The following is a 16,890-nucleotide window of genomic DNA, read 5'->3' as shown; positions in this document are numbered from 1 at the left end:
TCTCAAGTGGCTGGAGCTGGAGTCTTCCCTAACTTCACAGATCAGGGACCCCTTAAACCGTGATAAGAACATAATGCAGGTAACACTCATGGAGCCTTTGCAGTGCTCCAAGATGTTTTGAAAGTTGGCATATATTACTTTATTTTTTTAAGATTTTACTTATGAGAGTCACAGAGAGAGAGAGAGAGAGGCAGAGATATAGGCAGAGGGAGAAGCAGGCTCCGTGCAGGGAGCCTGATGTGGGACTTGATCCCAGGACTCCAGGATCACACCCTGGGCAAAAGGCAGGCACTCAACCATTGAACCACCCACGCATCCCTATATTACTTTATTTAATTCACATAATGAATCAAGGAAGTACAGGTTGGGGCACCTAGGTGGTGCAGTTGATTAAGTGGCCGGCTCTTGATTTCAGCTCAGGTCATGATCTCAGGGTCCTGGGATCAAGCCCCATGGTCAGGCTCTATGCTCAACTGGGAGTCTGCTTGATGATTTTTTCTCTCTCTCCCTCACCTTCTGCCCCTCTCATCCTGCTCGTACTCTCTCTCTCTCAGATAAATACATAAATATCTTTAAAAAAAAAAAAAAAAGGAGGGCAGCTCCTGTTGGTGCAGCAGTTTAGTGCCGCCTGAAGCCTGGGGTGTGATCCTGGAGGCCTGGGATCGAGTCCCATGTCGGGCTCCCTGCATGGAGCCTGCTTCTCCCTCTGCCTGTGTCTCTGCCTCTGTGTGTGTGTGTGTGTGTGTGTGTGTGTGTGTCTATGAATAAATAAATTAAAATCTTTAAAATAAATAAATAAAAATTTTAAAAAATTTTAAAAAGGATGTATGGGGTATCATCATCTCCACTTTACAGATGAGACTAAGTCATGGAGAAATGAAGCTACTTGCCAAAATCAACCACTAGTAAGTGATACAGTTCAAATTACAACCCAGGATATCTAAGAATATCAAGGCATGAAGGTAACTGAGCCATCACCATCTCAACTCTCTCCTTTCCCATAAGAGTAGTAGAGCCAGCCCTAGAATCCAGATCCTTCCACCTTAAGATCGCTGTTAGAGACAAGAGCATCTAACCAGAAGATAAGTTAAATGAATATAATATTCATTTACTTCTACCAAGTTTTAAGGTTGTATATGGGGAACCAGATCTACCATAACTACTTCCCATATGGCCTCACATTCCAACATGAAAAATGAATGCCTTTGGCCTAAAGTGGCATTCACAACCAGTAGAATCTGGTTGCTGACTCAGGTTGGTTCATGGTTAAAATGAATAACATTAGATTACCTCAAATTTGCAGACAGAAAATATAAGTCAATGGATAGAATCCTTTCATCTCTAAGCTTTTTCTCCCATCAGTTTTTCTTAAACATTTGAATACTGGTTTCTTATCTCATATGATAAAAGTGAGTAAATGTTAAGTTGTCAAATATCACACCTGATACCAAACATCTCTATTCAGACTGTCAAGTTCATACTACATTAAATTTGATAAGTTATGCTATTTGTCTTTATCCTGCTAAAATATTTTATATTTGGGGACCTACATGTATGCTTACACATAAGAAACTCATTTCCGGGCAGCCCAGGTGGCTCAGCGGTTTAGTGCCACCTTCAGCCCAGGCCGTGATCCTGGAGACCCAGGATGGAGTCCCACGTCAGGCTCCCCGCATGGAGCCTTCTTCTCCCTCTGCCTGTATCTCTGCCTCTCTCTCTCTCTCTCTCTCTCTCTGTCTCTCTTAAATAAATAAATAAAATCTTTAAAAAAGAAAAAGAAAAAATAAACCCATTTCCTGGTATTAAATTGTTTTAGAAACACAAACAGAGGTGCACCTAGGTGACTCAGTCAGTTGAGCAGCTGACTCTTGATTTCAGTTCAGGTCATGATCTCAAGGTCCAAAGATCATGCATTGGGATCCATGCTGGGTGTGGAACTTGCTTAAGATTCTCTCTCCCCCTCTTCCTCTGCCCCTCCCTCTATTTGCTCTCTCCCTCTCTCTAAAATATACAAAGAAATTTTTTTAAAAGGGGGGTGGGGGGATACCCCATTCTGCAAAGGTCACCATGACTTCCAGATTCCTAACACTTGAGTAAATCTGCACTCTCTTTGAGCATCTCTTCTTAAACTGAAACTACCACCACCCCTACATTGGGTAGCTGAACAACAACAACAAAAAATTAGGATCCTTTGCACAAGAGATAGTGATTGAAATGAGAAGTCTGTAGGAAGGCGGGCAGGGCAGGGGAAGATGAAGGAAGGAAGGAACAAGGAATGAGAGAAGTTCCCTGTGATGATGTGATTTATGTACCGCAGCAGTGAACTCTCCAAACCCTAAGTTTCGACACCATTATACTCTGCTTCAAAGTCCCCTCCATGGCAGGGGGAAGTCATGGGACCAGAATTAGTGGTAGTATAGGAAATGGAATCCCCTGAAATTCTGCCTACCTACCTACCCCTCCACTCCACTTCTTATGCCCATCTCTCCCACCTCCCTGGCTCTGAGAATGGAGGAGAAAGAGAACATAATTCCCCTCATGACCACTAGCTCCCCCTTGCCAAGGGTTCTGGCACTCGTCACTGCCACCACCCCAATCCTAAACAGAGGATTCAAATGTCAGGTCTCATTTTTCAATTCATAGCACTCAGTCCCAAACACTTAGGAAGGGAGGGGGGAAAATCTCAAACTGTCTGCAAACCACAAATAAATGTTCTCGAAATTAAGTAGGAGGTTTTTGTTTCTCCATTCTGGGTAACAGGCATGAGCCTGACCTAGATAAACAGTAAAGTCCCCACCAAGAATTTCCCCAGGACCAGAACCCAAAAGTGTATGGCCCCGCAGCATGCCTGGGTGGCTCAGTCGGTTACGTGTCTGCCTTCTGCTCGAGTCTTGATCCTAGAGTCCTGGGATTGAGCCTCACACCAGGCTCTCTGCTCAGCGAGGAGCCTGCTTCTCCATCTCCCTCTGCCTGCCTCTCCCCCTGCTTGTGATCTCTCCTCCTCTTTCTCTGTCAAATAAATAAAATCTTTTAAAAAAATTTTTGTTTAAAAAGTGGTTGGCCCTGCTGACCACCATGAAAACACCTGCCCGACATGGTGCTGGTGCCACATTTAGGTAGATTCCATAACCAAAGCCATTTGTCTGCATCATCTTGGAAGTGCCCTTTAGAACAGAATCAGAGTAGAGCAGAAGATTCTCCCTTTAATTCACCTCCTGGCTGCGGTCAAGGAAGCTATCCAAACGGAAAGCTCCTAATTGGCTATCAGTAAATGGCTTTATTCTGTTTCATTAAACTCTTCTAGTTCTCTATGGACTAAAAGTGAAAAAAGCCTCCACTGTCTCCATAACCTTTTTCTTGCCAACAGTGGGTTCCTAGTTCTGTGTCTATAGTACATAACCCTTCATACCACGTCTCTGTTGTTGGCAGAAGTGTCCCAATTTCCTGCAAAGTGCACACTGTATTTTTTGAATGTGCCTTGATTTATGATGCTAATATAGAGCCTGTTAGGGACTGAATTGTGTCCCCTACAAAATTCATATGTTGAAACCTTCACTGCCAGCATGGCTGTATTGAATATAGAGCCCTAAGGGGGTAATTAAGGTTAAATGAGGTTATGAGGGTGGGACTCTAATTCAATAGCACTGGTGCCCTCATAAGAAGGGGAAGCCACCAGTGTTCTCTCTTCCCACTGTGAGGGTGCAGCAAGAAGGTGGCCATCTGGAACCCAAGGGAAGAGCTCTCATCAGACATTGACCCCACCTTCACCTTGATCTTGGACTTCTAGTCTCTACATCCTTAAGAAAATAAATTTCCCTTGTATAAGCCTCCCAGTCTATGGTATTTTGTTATGATAGCTTGAGTCAACTAATACAGAGTCAAAGCACAGATGTTTTGGAAATGGGGCAAAAGAGCAAAATCAACCTGCTGCATCTTTTTTTTTAAGATTTTATTTATTTATTCATGAGAGACACAGAGAGAGAGGCAGAGACATAGGCAGAGGGAGAAGCAGGCTCCTTGTGGGGAGCCCAATGCAGGACTAGATCCCAGGACCCCAGGATCATGCCCCAAGCCAAAAGCAGAGGCTCAGTCACTGGGCCACCCAGGCGTCCCCTCAATCTGCCCCCATCTTAATCCTACCCAGCAACCGCTGGGATTGGCAAGAGGCTGGTGAACTTCCCTCAGACACTGCTGGAAAAGAACCCTGAACCAAATCTTGGCCCAGACGATCTTTGGAACGATCTTTCCTTTTTACTTTCTAGGATAATTGTGGTGATTTTGGCACATGATTAATCCCATTTGGAATGCTGATCTCCTGAAAGTTGGATATTAAATCAAAAATAGATGATCTTCTTTCCAGAAAATCTAAGCTGTACAAATGTGTGTTTGGAAACACATTAATAAAGACAGCGCTCACACGACCTTGCACATTGTGAGCACGGCTCACATTCACAACACACAGACATCTCTCTTTAGCCAGGAGAGCGAAAGTGAAATCCAAGGGTCTTCAACTGAACTCCTGAGTTAAAGTGTCAGTCAGTGGATGACCTGCTAAAAACAGCCATCCATGAAGGTCCCACCGATCGACCGAAAGCCTTTTTCCTCTACATCTCTCAGAGAAACTTCTGAATCCCACTTTTGGATAAGAGGCAAGGAGAGCGTGCAGGATAAACAAAGCCCCTGGAAGGGTGGAAAGCGAGAGGGAAATTATCCTGGACAGAAGCATCGAAAGGACTGAATTGCTCCCCACCCCCACCCCCCACCCCCGTTGTCTGCAGCCCTTGAGCCTCCGAATCACTCACTTCCTCTCTCTATTCCCATCAGTAAACCGAACGTTCCAATACCAACAAAAATAGGGCTGTTTAAAGATCAAATGAGATAATTTGTAAAAAGCGTTCTGTAAACTGGAAGGTGCTATACATGTACAATGTAGGTCTCTCTGGAATATTTTGCATTAAATTATGCACTGAAAATGCAGCTTAAAAAAAAAATCCAGGAGTGCCTGGGTGGCTCAGCAGTTGAGCATCTGCCTTCAGCTTAGGGTGTGATCCCACGGTTGTGTGATCAAGTCCCACATCAGGCTCCCTACAGAGAGCCTCCTTCTCACTCTGCCTGTGTCTCTGCCTCTCTCTGTGTGTCTCTCATGAATAAATAAAATATTTTTTTAATAAAATCTTTTTTAAAAAACAGCTCCAACTCTGAAGCTTTGCCTCTTTATTAAGTGAATTTAAATACTTACAAAGAGCTATGTGTCAATGGCCAATATGTGCCAAACTACTAACTGGACACCTACCATATCTTTGTCAGGCTAAAGCACCTCCCTGCCCCAGGACCCACCTCACCCACCCCTCTCAGCCTTTTTTACTCCTGGTGAAAGGGAGAATAGAAACAAAAGCCTGTTGGAGACTTGAGAGAGATGGGAGCTTGCAAGAAGTGGGAATATCCACGTCCTTTCCAATACCCCATTATTTAGAGATTTCCTTCCTTTCTCCTTTGTTATACTTCACCATTTGTAGTGTGGAGGAGTGCTGGAATTTCCTTCACACATGAAGACTTAGAGATCCTCACCATTCCAACCCCTCACCCATCCATCCATTCAGCAAAAGTCACTGAATGCCTACCATGTGCCAGGCGCTCCCTGGAGCACTGGGTACGTAAGAGTCAATGAGACAGGAAAGGCTCCTGTTCATGAAGTTCACACACCAGTGAGGGAGGCTGGCATCACATGAGACACACGAATAAGATGTTTTCAGATGACGACAAGTGCCAGGAAGACAACTGAGCAGGTGACATGATAGAAAGTGACAGTGCTGGGTAACAAGAGGAGAGGTCTTCAGATAGGACGAGGAAGCCCTTGCTAAAAAGGTGACATGTGAGCTGAGATCCAAAGGCAGAAAGGAGCCAGTCACATGACGCGCATCACAAGCAGTGGAAAGCACAAGTGCAAGTCCCTGAGACAGGAGCAAGTTTGATCTATTCAAAGAACAAAAGGAAGACAAGTGGCCCGAAGGTCAAACCAAGAAAGAGGGTTGGAGAGATAGGGTCAAAGAGGCCATGTCACTGGGAAGAAGGTGAAACGTTAAATGGGCAGCCCCAAGTCACACAGCTAATTATTGCTATGGCTCACTCTAGAAACTAATTCTTTCACCTCCAAATCCAGAGTTTTCGATACCACATTGATCTGCCTGCCTTGACGTGTGGGAATATTGCTTGCTGATCTTAATGATTTTTCAAAGCTCTCAGGAGGGGCACCTGGGTGGCTCATTTCGTTGAGCGTCTGACTCTTGATTTTGGCCTGGGTACTGATCTTGGCATCAGGGGACCAAGCCCCGTGTTGGGCTTCATGCTCAGTACGGAGTCTGCTTGTCCCTCTCCCTCTCCTCCTCCTCCTCCTTCACTCTCTCTTTTTCTCAAAAAATAAATTAATTAATTAAAAAACATGTAAAATCTTTAAAAGCCCTTAAGATATCTAAAAACAGCAAGCCGGGATCCCTGGGTGGCGCAGCGGTTTGGCGCCTGCCTTTGGCCCGGGGCGCGATCCTGGAGATCCGGGATCGGGTCCCACGTCGGGCTCCCGGTGCATGGAGCCTGCTTCTCCCTCTGCCTGTGTCTCTGCCTCTCTCTCTCTCACTGTGTTCCTATCATAAATAAATAAAAAATAAAATAAAAAATAATAAATAATAAATAATAAAAAATAAAAATAAAAAAAAAATAAAAACAGCAAGCCAATCCCAATTTTCAGCAAAAAAAAAAAAATCATGGACAAGTGATCCCAGTGATTCAAAAGGCACGTAAGTTCATCTATGAAAGCCAAGACATAGCCAGTCTCCTTCTCTGTAGGTCCTACAGAAGCAGTAACTCTACTTGTTGCCAGCCCAGCATTACAAATATGGAAAAAGGCCACAGCTCAGCAGAGAATAATCATTTTACAGTTAGGTCTTATTTTTGCACCTAAACCCCTTGACAGTGCTTCGCTTAATTCACGCAAGTGCAATCAAAACCAATCTGCTCTCAATCCACCTTCATTCTGTGCCACTAAATTGTCAGGTAATGGGGATGTAAGCAAAACATCCTAATTGCAACTTCCTTCTACAATGTGTGAGCACCTCCACCTGAAGGTTCAAATCTGTTACTACTCCAGTCCCTAGAACCGTCAGTCCCCTTTCCTACTATCATGCTAGGCTCCCTTTCCTCTCTGCCCTGCTAACCATACTCGGTCTGTATAAACCCAAAGCTCCAAAGAACAGACCTAAAGTCTGTCCAGTGGCCAGTGACTGGGCCACCCGAGGGACGGGAGGAGATGCTACTTGGCCAGATGGGCTAATGGAGAAAGGAATGGGTGGGAAAGACATTCTTCCTTCCTCTCCTTCTCCTCTTTCAATTTCCCTTCCTCCATTCCCACCCTCCCATCCCTCCCCAACCCCTCTTTATTCTTTTCTCTCTCTTTGCAACAAGCTTCCCCAGTCCCTGAGCTCTGGGAGCCTCACCAGACAAGAGTCAGAGATCTCAATAACTTAAGAGACAGACTTAAGAGATAGACTCAAAGAATGTATAAGCACCCCTGTTCTAGTCCAACACTCCTCCCCTCCATCTGCTAGCTGTGTCACCTTGCACAAGTTACTCAACCTCTTTGTTCTTTAGTTCCCTCACCTGTAAAATCAGGACAGCACCTTCCTCCTAAGATTAAGTAAAGAATATTAAATAATGTATTCTTCTAGTCAAAGCGCAATGAATTAGTTAACAATAAGTCGTTTGCTTTTTAATGTGTGTAAAGCACTTTACAGAGTTCTATACAGGTGTGAGATACTCCTCTCTCACGCCCTACTCTCCTCCTGCCTCCACTCCCCGGTCTAGGAAAGACTGCCATGGCCCCCACCTACAAACAAGAACAGTTGTGCATGAAGTCAGAGCATCTCACCGGGAGGTAGCTTAGTGGTATTCTGACGGCAATCAGGTCTGGGGAGGTGGGGGGGGCAAGCACGTACACCACTGGATAAGCATCATGAAAATAAGTGGATGAAATAATGTGCCTAAAACACCTGGCATGCAATGATTTCTCATTAAATGTTGGTCCTTCCACGGGAATCTTTTCATTTTTAGCACCATCAGTTATGACTGGAGACACTACTTGTGTACTTCTCCACTGTGTCAGGCTGTAAAATGTTGGATTCATCTGTGTTTATCCCTGTGATATAAATATACACAATGATGATCATACAGAAATGTATTCTCAAAGCCAAGGCATGCCTCACAGCCCTCCCTCCCGACCAGAGTCCCTCGAAGATCCCAATGTGAATCCCCACAGCCACCGCCCTGGTCTACATACGTCACCATGGTGTCTGGTCCCTCACATCCACAAGAGCTACAACAGCACTTGTTTTGAAACTGAGTTCAGGTCAGGTCACTCCTCAGCTTGAACCTTTTGGTGGCTTAAGCTAAAGACAACACTCCTGCCCCCACCTGCACAACCCTGCCCTACCTGCAACAACAGGAGGCTTTGGGGGTCTGACCCTCCGGATGCACCAGCCACACCTGCTCCCTTACTCCCATTCTAGCCAGGGAAACTGCCTTTCAGGTCCTCAAACGCACGTGTTCCTTCTGTCTCAGGCCCTTTGCACTTGCTGTTCCCTTTTCTGCATCAGTTCACCTCCTCAGTAGCTGCATCATCGCTATGTATCCTCCAGGTCTTGATACAAGTGTCTGACTACCTTCCCTGACGACCCACCTTCACTGATCCTTGTCAATCTCTAATATCACGGTCTTAAAACCCTGATGCTCCCTTTTGGGAAATGTACATAAACATGTAATTATGCACTCTTCCGTGCATTGACTGATTTAGGTCTGCTTCCCTCACTATAAACTCCAAGAAGTGGACCCCGCGCCTGAATAAATAAATAAATAAATAAATAAATAAATAAATAAATAAATAACAAACTCCAAGAAGGCTTTGTCTATACTATTCTGACTCTATCTCCAGAGATAGCATTTGGTAAGTAGTAGGTATTCAATAAATATGTTTTTATAAGGATCAAATAAAAAATAAAGTAAAATAAGATAAAATACTAAGGCACACTTTCCAGAGATGAACAGACAAAACTGGATTGGGTTTGGGCTGTAGTAAAGTGTAACAACACGCATCTTCACTCACGCTATAATAGGCAGTTTATAAGACATTTACTCAACAAATAAGTGGGTTTCATCTTTTCTGGTCTGGAGAAAAGGATAAATGCACTCGTAAAACACACACACACACACACACACACACACACATTAAGGATACATCAAACAAATTTCAACCCAATACCACACAGAGGTGTTGCCTAGACCGACCCAGCTTAGGAGGAGCTGAGAGCAAGGATAAAGCGCATTCTTGTCAAAACTGGACACTTGGTTTCAACTTGTTCAGCTCCTGTACCAGTCACTCAGGAGGGACCTTAACATCTGTACGCTAATTACGGAGACGGTGGTGGAGCTCGGCTCCAACAAATCCGCCTCAGCCGCTCTCTCTCTTGCGCCAAGGGGACACTGTCCAACATTGATAAGAGCTTGCGAACCACAGCACGGCTCAGGCGGACACACTGCGCGCCCCCTCCCCAGCCCCTGCCGGCCCCACCCTTCTCGCAAGCCCCTCCCTCCCCCCCACTTCTACTCCGATCTGAGCCAAACTAGCTGCCTGCTTTGGTAATAAGACTGAGGGAAGACTCCCAAGGCCCCGTGGGCTCCATTATCCCACATGCCCTCCAAGAAGGGCCCCCTCCAGGGACCGTGGCTGCAGATCCGAGCTCTCCACCTGCTGCCAGGAAACCTTCCCCACTGAGGACACCCTGGGCAGGCGGCGCAGCTCCAGGTCCAGGGGGAGGCACCCCACCCATCTGCCAGAGAGACAAAGATCACCAGAAACAAAGGACACACACACGCACACACACACACACACACACACGCACACGCACACACTCGCACGCATGAAGTCAAAAGCAAATAGCGACACTTGGTGTGATTTCAAGCCAAACAGCCGGCTTGGTGTATCTTTAAATAGGTTTTGAAACAACCCAGGAGGGACAATGATTATGTGGTAATGACAGGCACTATCTGGGTTAGGAACCCACGCTGCCTCCGCCCTCCTCCCACCCGCGCTGCGGTTCCCGGGCGCATTTTCCAGCCTCAGGACACACGCCGCCGGCAGCCAGAGCGCTTCCTTCCACTCACGGAGGCGCGCGCACGCAGGGGATGGAGGCAGGGCGAGGGCCGCCAAAAGTAGCAGATACCAACCTTTAGGATCCCAGTTCACCTGTTTTCTTGGAGTCTCGATTGGAAATTTCATTGCTCCGTTGCCCAGAGGGGGAGGAAATAGAAAGAGTCAAAATGATAATAAAGTCCTCGAGCTTTACACGCCTCGGTCCAGCAGTCCAACAAAACAATTTCCAAGGATGGGGGAGCCTTGGACCGGCTCGCGGAGGCACCCCGGAGGAAGATAAGTGGGGAGGACTGGCTAAGGGGGGACTGGGGCCGGCTCAGGGGTCGGCGCCGGCGGGGGCTGGGCAGCTGCGGCCCCCTCCCCGGGTGCAGGGAAAAGTAAGACTGGCGAGGGGTGGATGCGGAGCGGAGCTCGGGAGGGTCACGGAGCCAAGCTGCTCCCCGGACGCGGCGGCGGCGGGGGGGGGGGGCCGAGCAGCCGGAGGGCCGGCGCCAGGGAGAACCCACTGCAGTGTCACCCCAGCCCCGAAGGCGAGCGCGCACACTCTCCCGCACACACTCGCCCGGGCGCGCGCTCCGGCGGGCACGTCCGCCGCGCTCGGCCGCGCACAGCGCACACGCCCCACCCCGGCCCGGCTCCTCGGCCGCGGGCGACGCCCCCCACTCCCCACCCCCCGAAAGCCATTGGACGTCGGGGTGGCGCGGCGCCCGGGGAGCGCGCGGCAGACGCGGGGCCACGGCGGGAGAGCGCGCGGGGCGCGGGGGCGCGGGGCCCGGAGGCGCGCGGGGCGCGGGGCGCGGGGCGGCGGACTGGCCCGCGGGGGGCGGCGGGGGGCGGGGCGCGGCGGCCGGAAGCCGGGGCGGGGAGCCGGAGCCCGAGCCGGAGCCGGAGCGGAGCGGAGCCAGGCGCCGCGCTACTTACTGGCTCGCCGGCCCGCGGGCGTGGAGGCGCGCGTGGAGGCGGCCGCGGCGCGCTCGGCGGAGTTGCAGCCGGAGACACGCTCGGCTGCCTGGAAGGCGCTGCGGGAGGCGCAGGAAGGGCCGCCGCGCCCGCCGCAGACCCCGGCTCGGAGGTGCCCGCTGCTCGCCGCGCCCACCCTGGGCGCACACGCGCACCCCCTTCTTGCCTCACTTCATGTCCCCACCCCGGCCCCCTCCCGTGCCCGGTTCTGCCGCCCGCGCCCCGAACCCGCGTCCCCAGCGCACTCGGAGGAGGCCGGTGCCAGCCATGAGCCTTTGTTCTGGGACCGCTCGGCGTCGGCTGAGCTCCCCCGCCCCGGGAAGCTGGCTCCCCAGGCGCAGCCCGGTCCCTGCCCCGGCTCCCCGCTCCCCGCCGCGCGGTGGGGGAGGCCGCTGCACAGAGCCGCCGCGGCCCCACAGGGAAGTGGAGTTGCCAAGACCCAGCGGCCCCGGGGGCCCAGCAGGCGCCAGTGCGAAGGGACCCCACACCTGTTCCCGGGGAGACGCCGGACCTGGCGCATTTCCCCTGCCCCCACTGAGGCCTCGATCTCCAGAAGAGCCAGGTGGTGCTGAGATGCTCTTGAATGGGCCCCTCGAAGTACTGATATGAATGATGCTTACAAATGACTCGGGCTCCTAGCAACGGAGACTTGCACATAGTAGATGTTCAAGAAAGACTTGCTGAAGGAAGGCATAAGCTGCATGAGGCAGTGTTGGACAGAAAGTAGTTTAAATTACTGTCCAGTCACTGTCCACTCGACGGACTTCTTGGACCCCGTCTAAGTGCCATTGCTGTGCCAGGTGCTGCCGATAGGGCAAAGAACCACACAGATATAGGCCTTGCTTTCATGAGTCTTATGTCTAGCGCCCAGGAGGTCCGGCTAGATTTGTCATTGCCTTACTTAGGAAGGAGGAAGTGACTACCTGGCTCATCACCAAGCCTGCCCTCTGTGGTCCTAACGCCCTACACTGGCAGTTGTTCTCTGGATGCAAGCCACTCTAGGGCACCTTGAGGCTTCTGGGAGCCCTGTTACAGCAGCATCTTCTCATCATCCTCCCCTCACTGTCACATCCAGGTTTCTGAGTCCCAGGGCAAGACCCACAGAGGTCCACTGTCATCTGTGGAAAGGGTTGGTAAGTGCTTTGTCACTGACCCTACAGACTGATGGGACTAGAACCCTGAGTTCTCTGCAGACCCCATTCAGGCACACCTGGTACCAATCTGATGGCACTACTTGGACTCCTCGGCCCTTTGGGGAGACACAGGTTCCCGAGGCACTTGACCGCCACCCTCCCTGGGACTCCATTTCCACACTTTGTTTCCCTCTACTAGATGGCTGAGAGGATGGATGACACATGGAAATGAGACAAACAAGGAATTGCTGCTTCTCCAGCCATGTCCCCAGAGACACTAATAGGTGTGCAAATTTCTGCCCCAAAATCCAAAGGGAACTGCTCCTAAAGCTCCTGAGATAGGCTTCAAAGCTTCACTCTGCCCTCTCCTCAACACTCTGCCCCCACTCACAGGCAGGAGGGTTCCAGCCCAGTCACTGCAATGCAATGTTTTTACCTGCATCTGAGTCAGAGAGAAGTGCCCCCTGAGAAAGACAGCCTCTCTCCAGAAGCCTCCGGGGATAGGAGAGCAAGACTGACATGTATCAAATGGCCCCTCACAGCCTCATCCTTCTCTCCATTTATCTTCCCCGTGTCATGCTGAAGAGGCTGTAAGTGGCCTCATTTTACAGATGGAAAGATCAAGGCTGAGACAGGTAAAGGAACACACCCAAGGTCACAACACAGAGAGTCAAACCCAAGGGAGCTCATCTGGTCCCTGAACCGATTAACGTGACCCTGAGGCTGTCAGATGGGTTATTTTGGGTCATAAAGATGTATATACTATATTAGCCAGGACACCAGCCCTTCCTGCTTTGCAAAATAAATTGGACTACCCTGGTGCCCTGAGGCCTCCACCAGGGAATTAGCTCACTACCAAAGGCAAATTCCCATGGCAAGAAATGTAGCCTTAGGGTGCATCATTCAGTCAATCAACAAACATGTATCAAGCAGTCTTGTGAGACAGGATAGGAGGTTTTCCTCAGAAGTTATATTGGGCCCTATTGAGAACCTTTCCCCAGAAAAGCATCAGCAGGATGGTTATTTGTGGGCCTAGGGAGGCTGAGGATGGACCTACCAGGGTGAGGAAGGAGGATCAGGGGTCCCAGGGCCTGATATAGGTAGTTTAGGACTTGCCCTAGTCACAGGCCCTTAGGATCTCTCTGCTAAATCACTCGCCCCATCCCCCACCCCCACCCCCACCCCCGTGGGGCTCTCTCTTTCCCCCACTTCCTTACTCCCTGCCCAGTGTCCGGACAGCACAAGTGGGGTTGGGAGCCACCAGAAATTAAGTAAGTGAGTAATCCCAGCCCCCGTCCCCTGATGTGCCTGAAATCAAGTCCAACTCCTAAACTGCGTATGTGGAATGCACTGCGGGGTTTGGGGGTGCGGGGGGGGGAGAGGTGTCAAGGGAGGGTCACCCCCGCACCCCAACCACCCCAAGAAAAACAGCGTGGCACCTTAGCCCTTTGTGCGACCTCGTCAATGCCTCCCCTTCGTTATTACGCACTCGAGTCCACTTACCCCAAGGAGGAGGAACGAAGCGGCCCGCGTCCAGAAACCACATCCAAGCTCCAAGCCGCGCCGAGCGGTTCCCGGTGCGTCTGTGCCGCCGCAACTTCCATGGCTATCGCCGCGGGCGGGTCAGTCCGGGGGAGAGGGGGCGCCCCGGGCTCCTGCGGCAGGACAACAAAGCGTCGAGGCGCCCAGTCCGCCCGCACCGGCCGAGCCCCGCCGGCAGCCCCGGGCGCGCTCGGGCGCAGAGGGCGCGGGGCCTGGGCGGGCCAGCGCTGCGGCGGGGGCGCGGGTCTCTGCGCAGCTCGGAACCCGCCCGGGCGGCCGCAGCTTAGCGATCGCCGGGTGGCCCCGCGCGGGAGGGCTCGGGGAAGCCGGCGAGCCCCAGGCTCCTCCCGGGAGGAAGTTTGCGGCGAGTTGGCGGCTCCCCAGCGCCCTCCCCGCGCCGCAGTCCGGGATGAGCGCGAGGCGAGGGGGCCCCGGCGCGGGGAGCGGGTCTCTCCAGGGGCGCGCGGGGCGGGGCGGGGGCGGGGGCGGGGGCGGAGGGGGCTGGCACCGAACCGCTCAGCCCGCGGAGAGGTGAGCGCGGAGTCGGGCGGGAGGCCGGGGAGGTCCTGGACGGAGGGTAGCGGGGAGTGATGAAGCAGCTTGGGGAGCCCTGCTTAGAGCTGGTTGGGCAAACAGAAGCGGGAGGACGGAGCAGGGGGAGCCTCAACTCTGAATTCGCGGATACCAGAATGAATTCATTAACCTGCTTTGAATGTTTCCCTTTGCTTTCATCATTTCTCCCTAAAGCCAGAAGAAATCCCCTCCTTCTGAGATGTTCTCCAATTATGCAACCCCCCCCCCGCCCCCCCAGTGCAGGACACCTCCGGGTCCTTTTCCTCCAAAGATCTGCAAAGAGGTTTCCGTGTCCTTTTGTGCAGATATCACACACACACACACACACACACACACACACACACACACACCTTACGCGCCCACTCTGTGCTGTGGTAGGACCGACAAGTTTATGCATTCAAGTTAACTTAAAATTTCTCCTCCCCAGAAATGTTTTCCCCAGTGAAGTTCCCACTTTGTTCTCAGCATTTAATCACTCCTCCATTTGGCTTCATGTCCCAACCAGCATCTGCAAAACACACCCTTAAGTATATGTTGCTCTAATCTCGGGTTCTGCTTTGGGCTTGGAAAAGCTGGAGACACATCAGTAGCTAAAGGGCAGAGGGTGTTCTAGGTCTTACTGCTCAATAGCAAACTCTGTGAACTGAACCCTGAAGATTTATTTTGGTGACTCAAATCTCTGCGGATGAATGAAGACCACGTCTTATGAACTCCAAAGAAGTTGTACTTAAAGCGTCATCAGGCTGATGAGGGTGCTTCCTAATGAGGAGCTGCATTCCTCTTCCCTTTTAAGTTTCTCTGTTACACTTTAGTCCTTAAGAAAATATTATTTATGCTTCCGTAAGGCACCGTGCCCAACATTTTACCAAATATATACAAAGCTGTAATCTTGCTTCTTATGAAACACATTTTAAGATGATTCCCTCACTCTGAGTTACCACCAGAACATAATCCCAGGTAACTCTTTTTTAAGAGATGGAGCTGAATTATTTTTGTTTTTCCCCTTGAACTTTTTTACTTTTAAGATTTTCAATCACACAGAAAAGTTAGTGCTGTTTGGTAATAACCAAAATGCGGTCAGAGATTGCATTTGTTTGTTATTTCTATCTAGTGCATTTTATTCTAGTGTATTCTATTGATTCCTGACCACAGCAGATCATTAAAAGAACTCAATACCTTCTATAAATTCAGCATCAATGACAATAATATCCATGGAACAGAAGGCAGTTGTATCCCTGCTCACTCAAGTTTCTCCCCAGACTTAGTCCTAGCCTTAGTCAAAGAACATTTCTTTGTTTCTTATCCCCCAAAAGGCCATGTTTCAGGGATAAATGAGTGTTTTTACACATGTACACCGATTGGAGAAGCACATAAGTTATTTTACTAAATTTTAGGATAAGAATTCAGTAAGGCACACACCATTATGAATGAGCTCAGATTTTCATGTCATTCTAGGAAGGTTTTAACGTGAACCAAACTTTTAAGGCATGTAGAAGTCATGCCTGTTTTCAATAACCTACTTATTTATGGGTGAGTCTTTTTCCCAAAGTCTTTCAGCTTGAAAAGAGTTGAAAATCTCTTTGCAAGGGGGATCTACTGTCTCAGCATATTGACAGATGCTTCTCTCAAGCAACCAATGAAAGACTTGGGACAATCTGGCCAATAGAAAAGGTTTTGCTCAGTATGGGGTGGGACATAGTCTCCGCATCCAATGGGAATGTTTGAATTAGATTCATTTCATTTTTGCTTCCCTCAAGCAAATATTTGTTTGGTCGAAAATGGTTAGAACAAATGTAGTGTCAGAACTTTCCTACCATTAAATCATCTAGATGTTTGCTGAATCATAGAATGAGATTTGGAAGAAGTCAGCTCAAGATACTTCCTGGTTCAATTTTCCACCTCTGAATAGGATTCCAATTTATATGACCATTCAAGAATACTAAATACAAGAGACTCTCAACTCTAGGAAACAAACTGAGGGTTGCTGGAGGGGAGGTGGGGAGGAGTTGTTGGGTGATGGGCATTAAGGAGGGCACTTGATGTAATGGGCACCGGGTGCTGCTATATGCAAATGAGAAACCACTAAATTCTACCCCTGGAACTAATAAAACAATATATGTTAACTAAAATGAATTTAAATAAAGATTTTTTTAAAGAAAATATACTAAATATAAAAAAAAAAGAATACTAAATAGATCTAGTGAAAGAGATTGCAAACTCTGTATTGATGGGCTTTTTCAAAATTTAAGATACTTAGCTTAGGCCAGAGTTTTTCTCACTTCTGGTCTAAATCTTTTCCTTCCTTAAATTATTCAATACTGGGACACCTGGGTGGCTCAGCTGTTGAGCGTCTACCGTTGGCTCAGGGTGTGATACTGGAGTCCCAGGATCGAGTCCCACATTGGGCTTCCTATGTGGAGTCTGCCTATCCCTCTATGTCTCTGCCTCCCTCTCTCTGTGTCTCTTGTGAATAAATAAATAAAATTT

At 49.5% G+C, this 16,890-nt stretch overlaps 1 protein-coding gene across 2 annotated transcripts in view; it reads right to left on the bottom strand.

Annotated features, from left to right (window-relative positions):
- KCNK10 (potassium two pore domain channel subfamily K member 10) overlaps window positions 1-13,976 on the bottom strand; it is a 134,313-nt gene extending 120,337 nt beyond the window's left edge. The window contains exon 1 of one of the 2 annotated variants that reach the window (XM_041757624.1): window positions 13,792-13,976. In XM_041757624.1, coding sequence (XP_041613558.1) covers window positions 13,792-13,834 — 43 coding nt within the window. In that variant the 5' untranslated portion in view covers window positions 13,835-13,976. Of the gene's footprint in view, window positions 1-10,269; window positions 10,328-13,791 lie in introns of those variants that run through there. The other variant, XM_041757623.1, reaches the window with a different exon arrangement.
- Window positions 13,977-16,890: the final 2,914 nt, after the last annotated feature.

This window comes from Vulpes lagopus, chromosome 6, assembly GCF_018345385.1.
Source record: "Vulpes lagopus strain Blue_001 chromosome 6, ASM1834538v1, whole genome shotgun sequence".
NCBI classification, from domain to species: Eukaryota; Metazoa; Chordata; class Mammalia; order Carnivora; family Canidae; genus Vulpes; species Vulpes lagopus.
The sequence above is the reverse complement of the archived record's forward strand: the minus strand, read 5'-3'. Positions and strand labels throughout refer to the sequence as shown.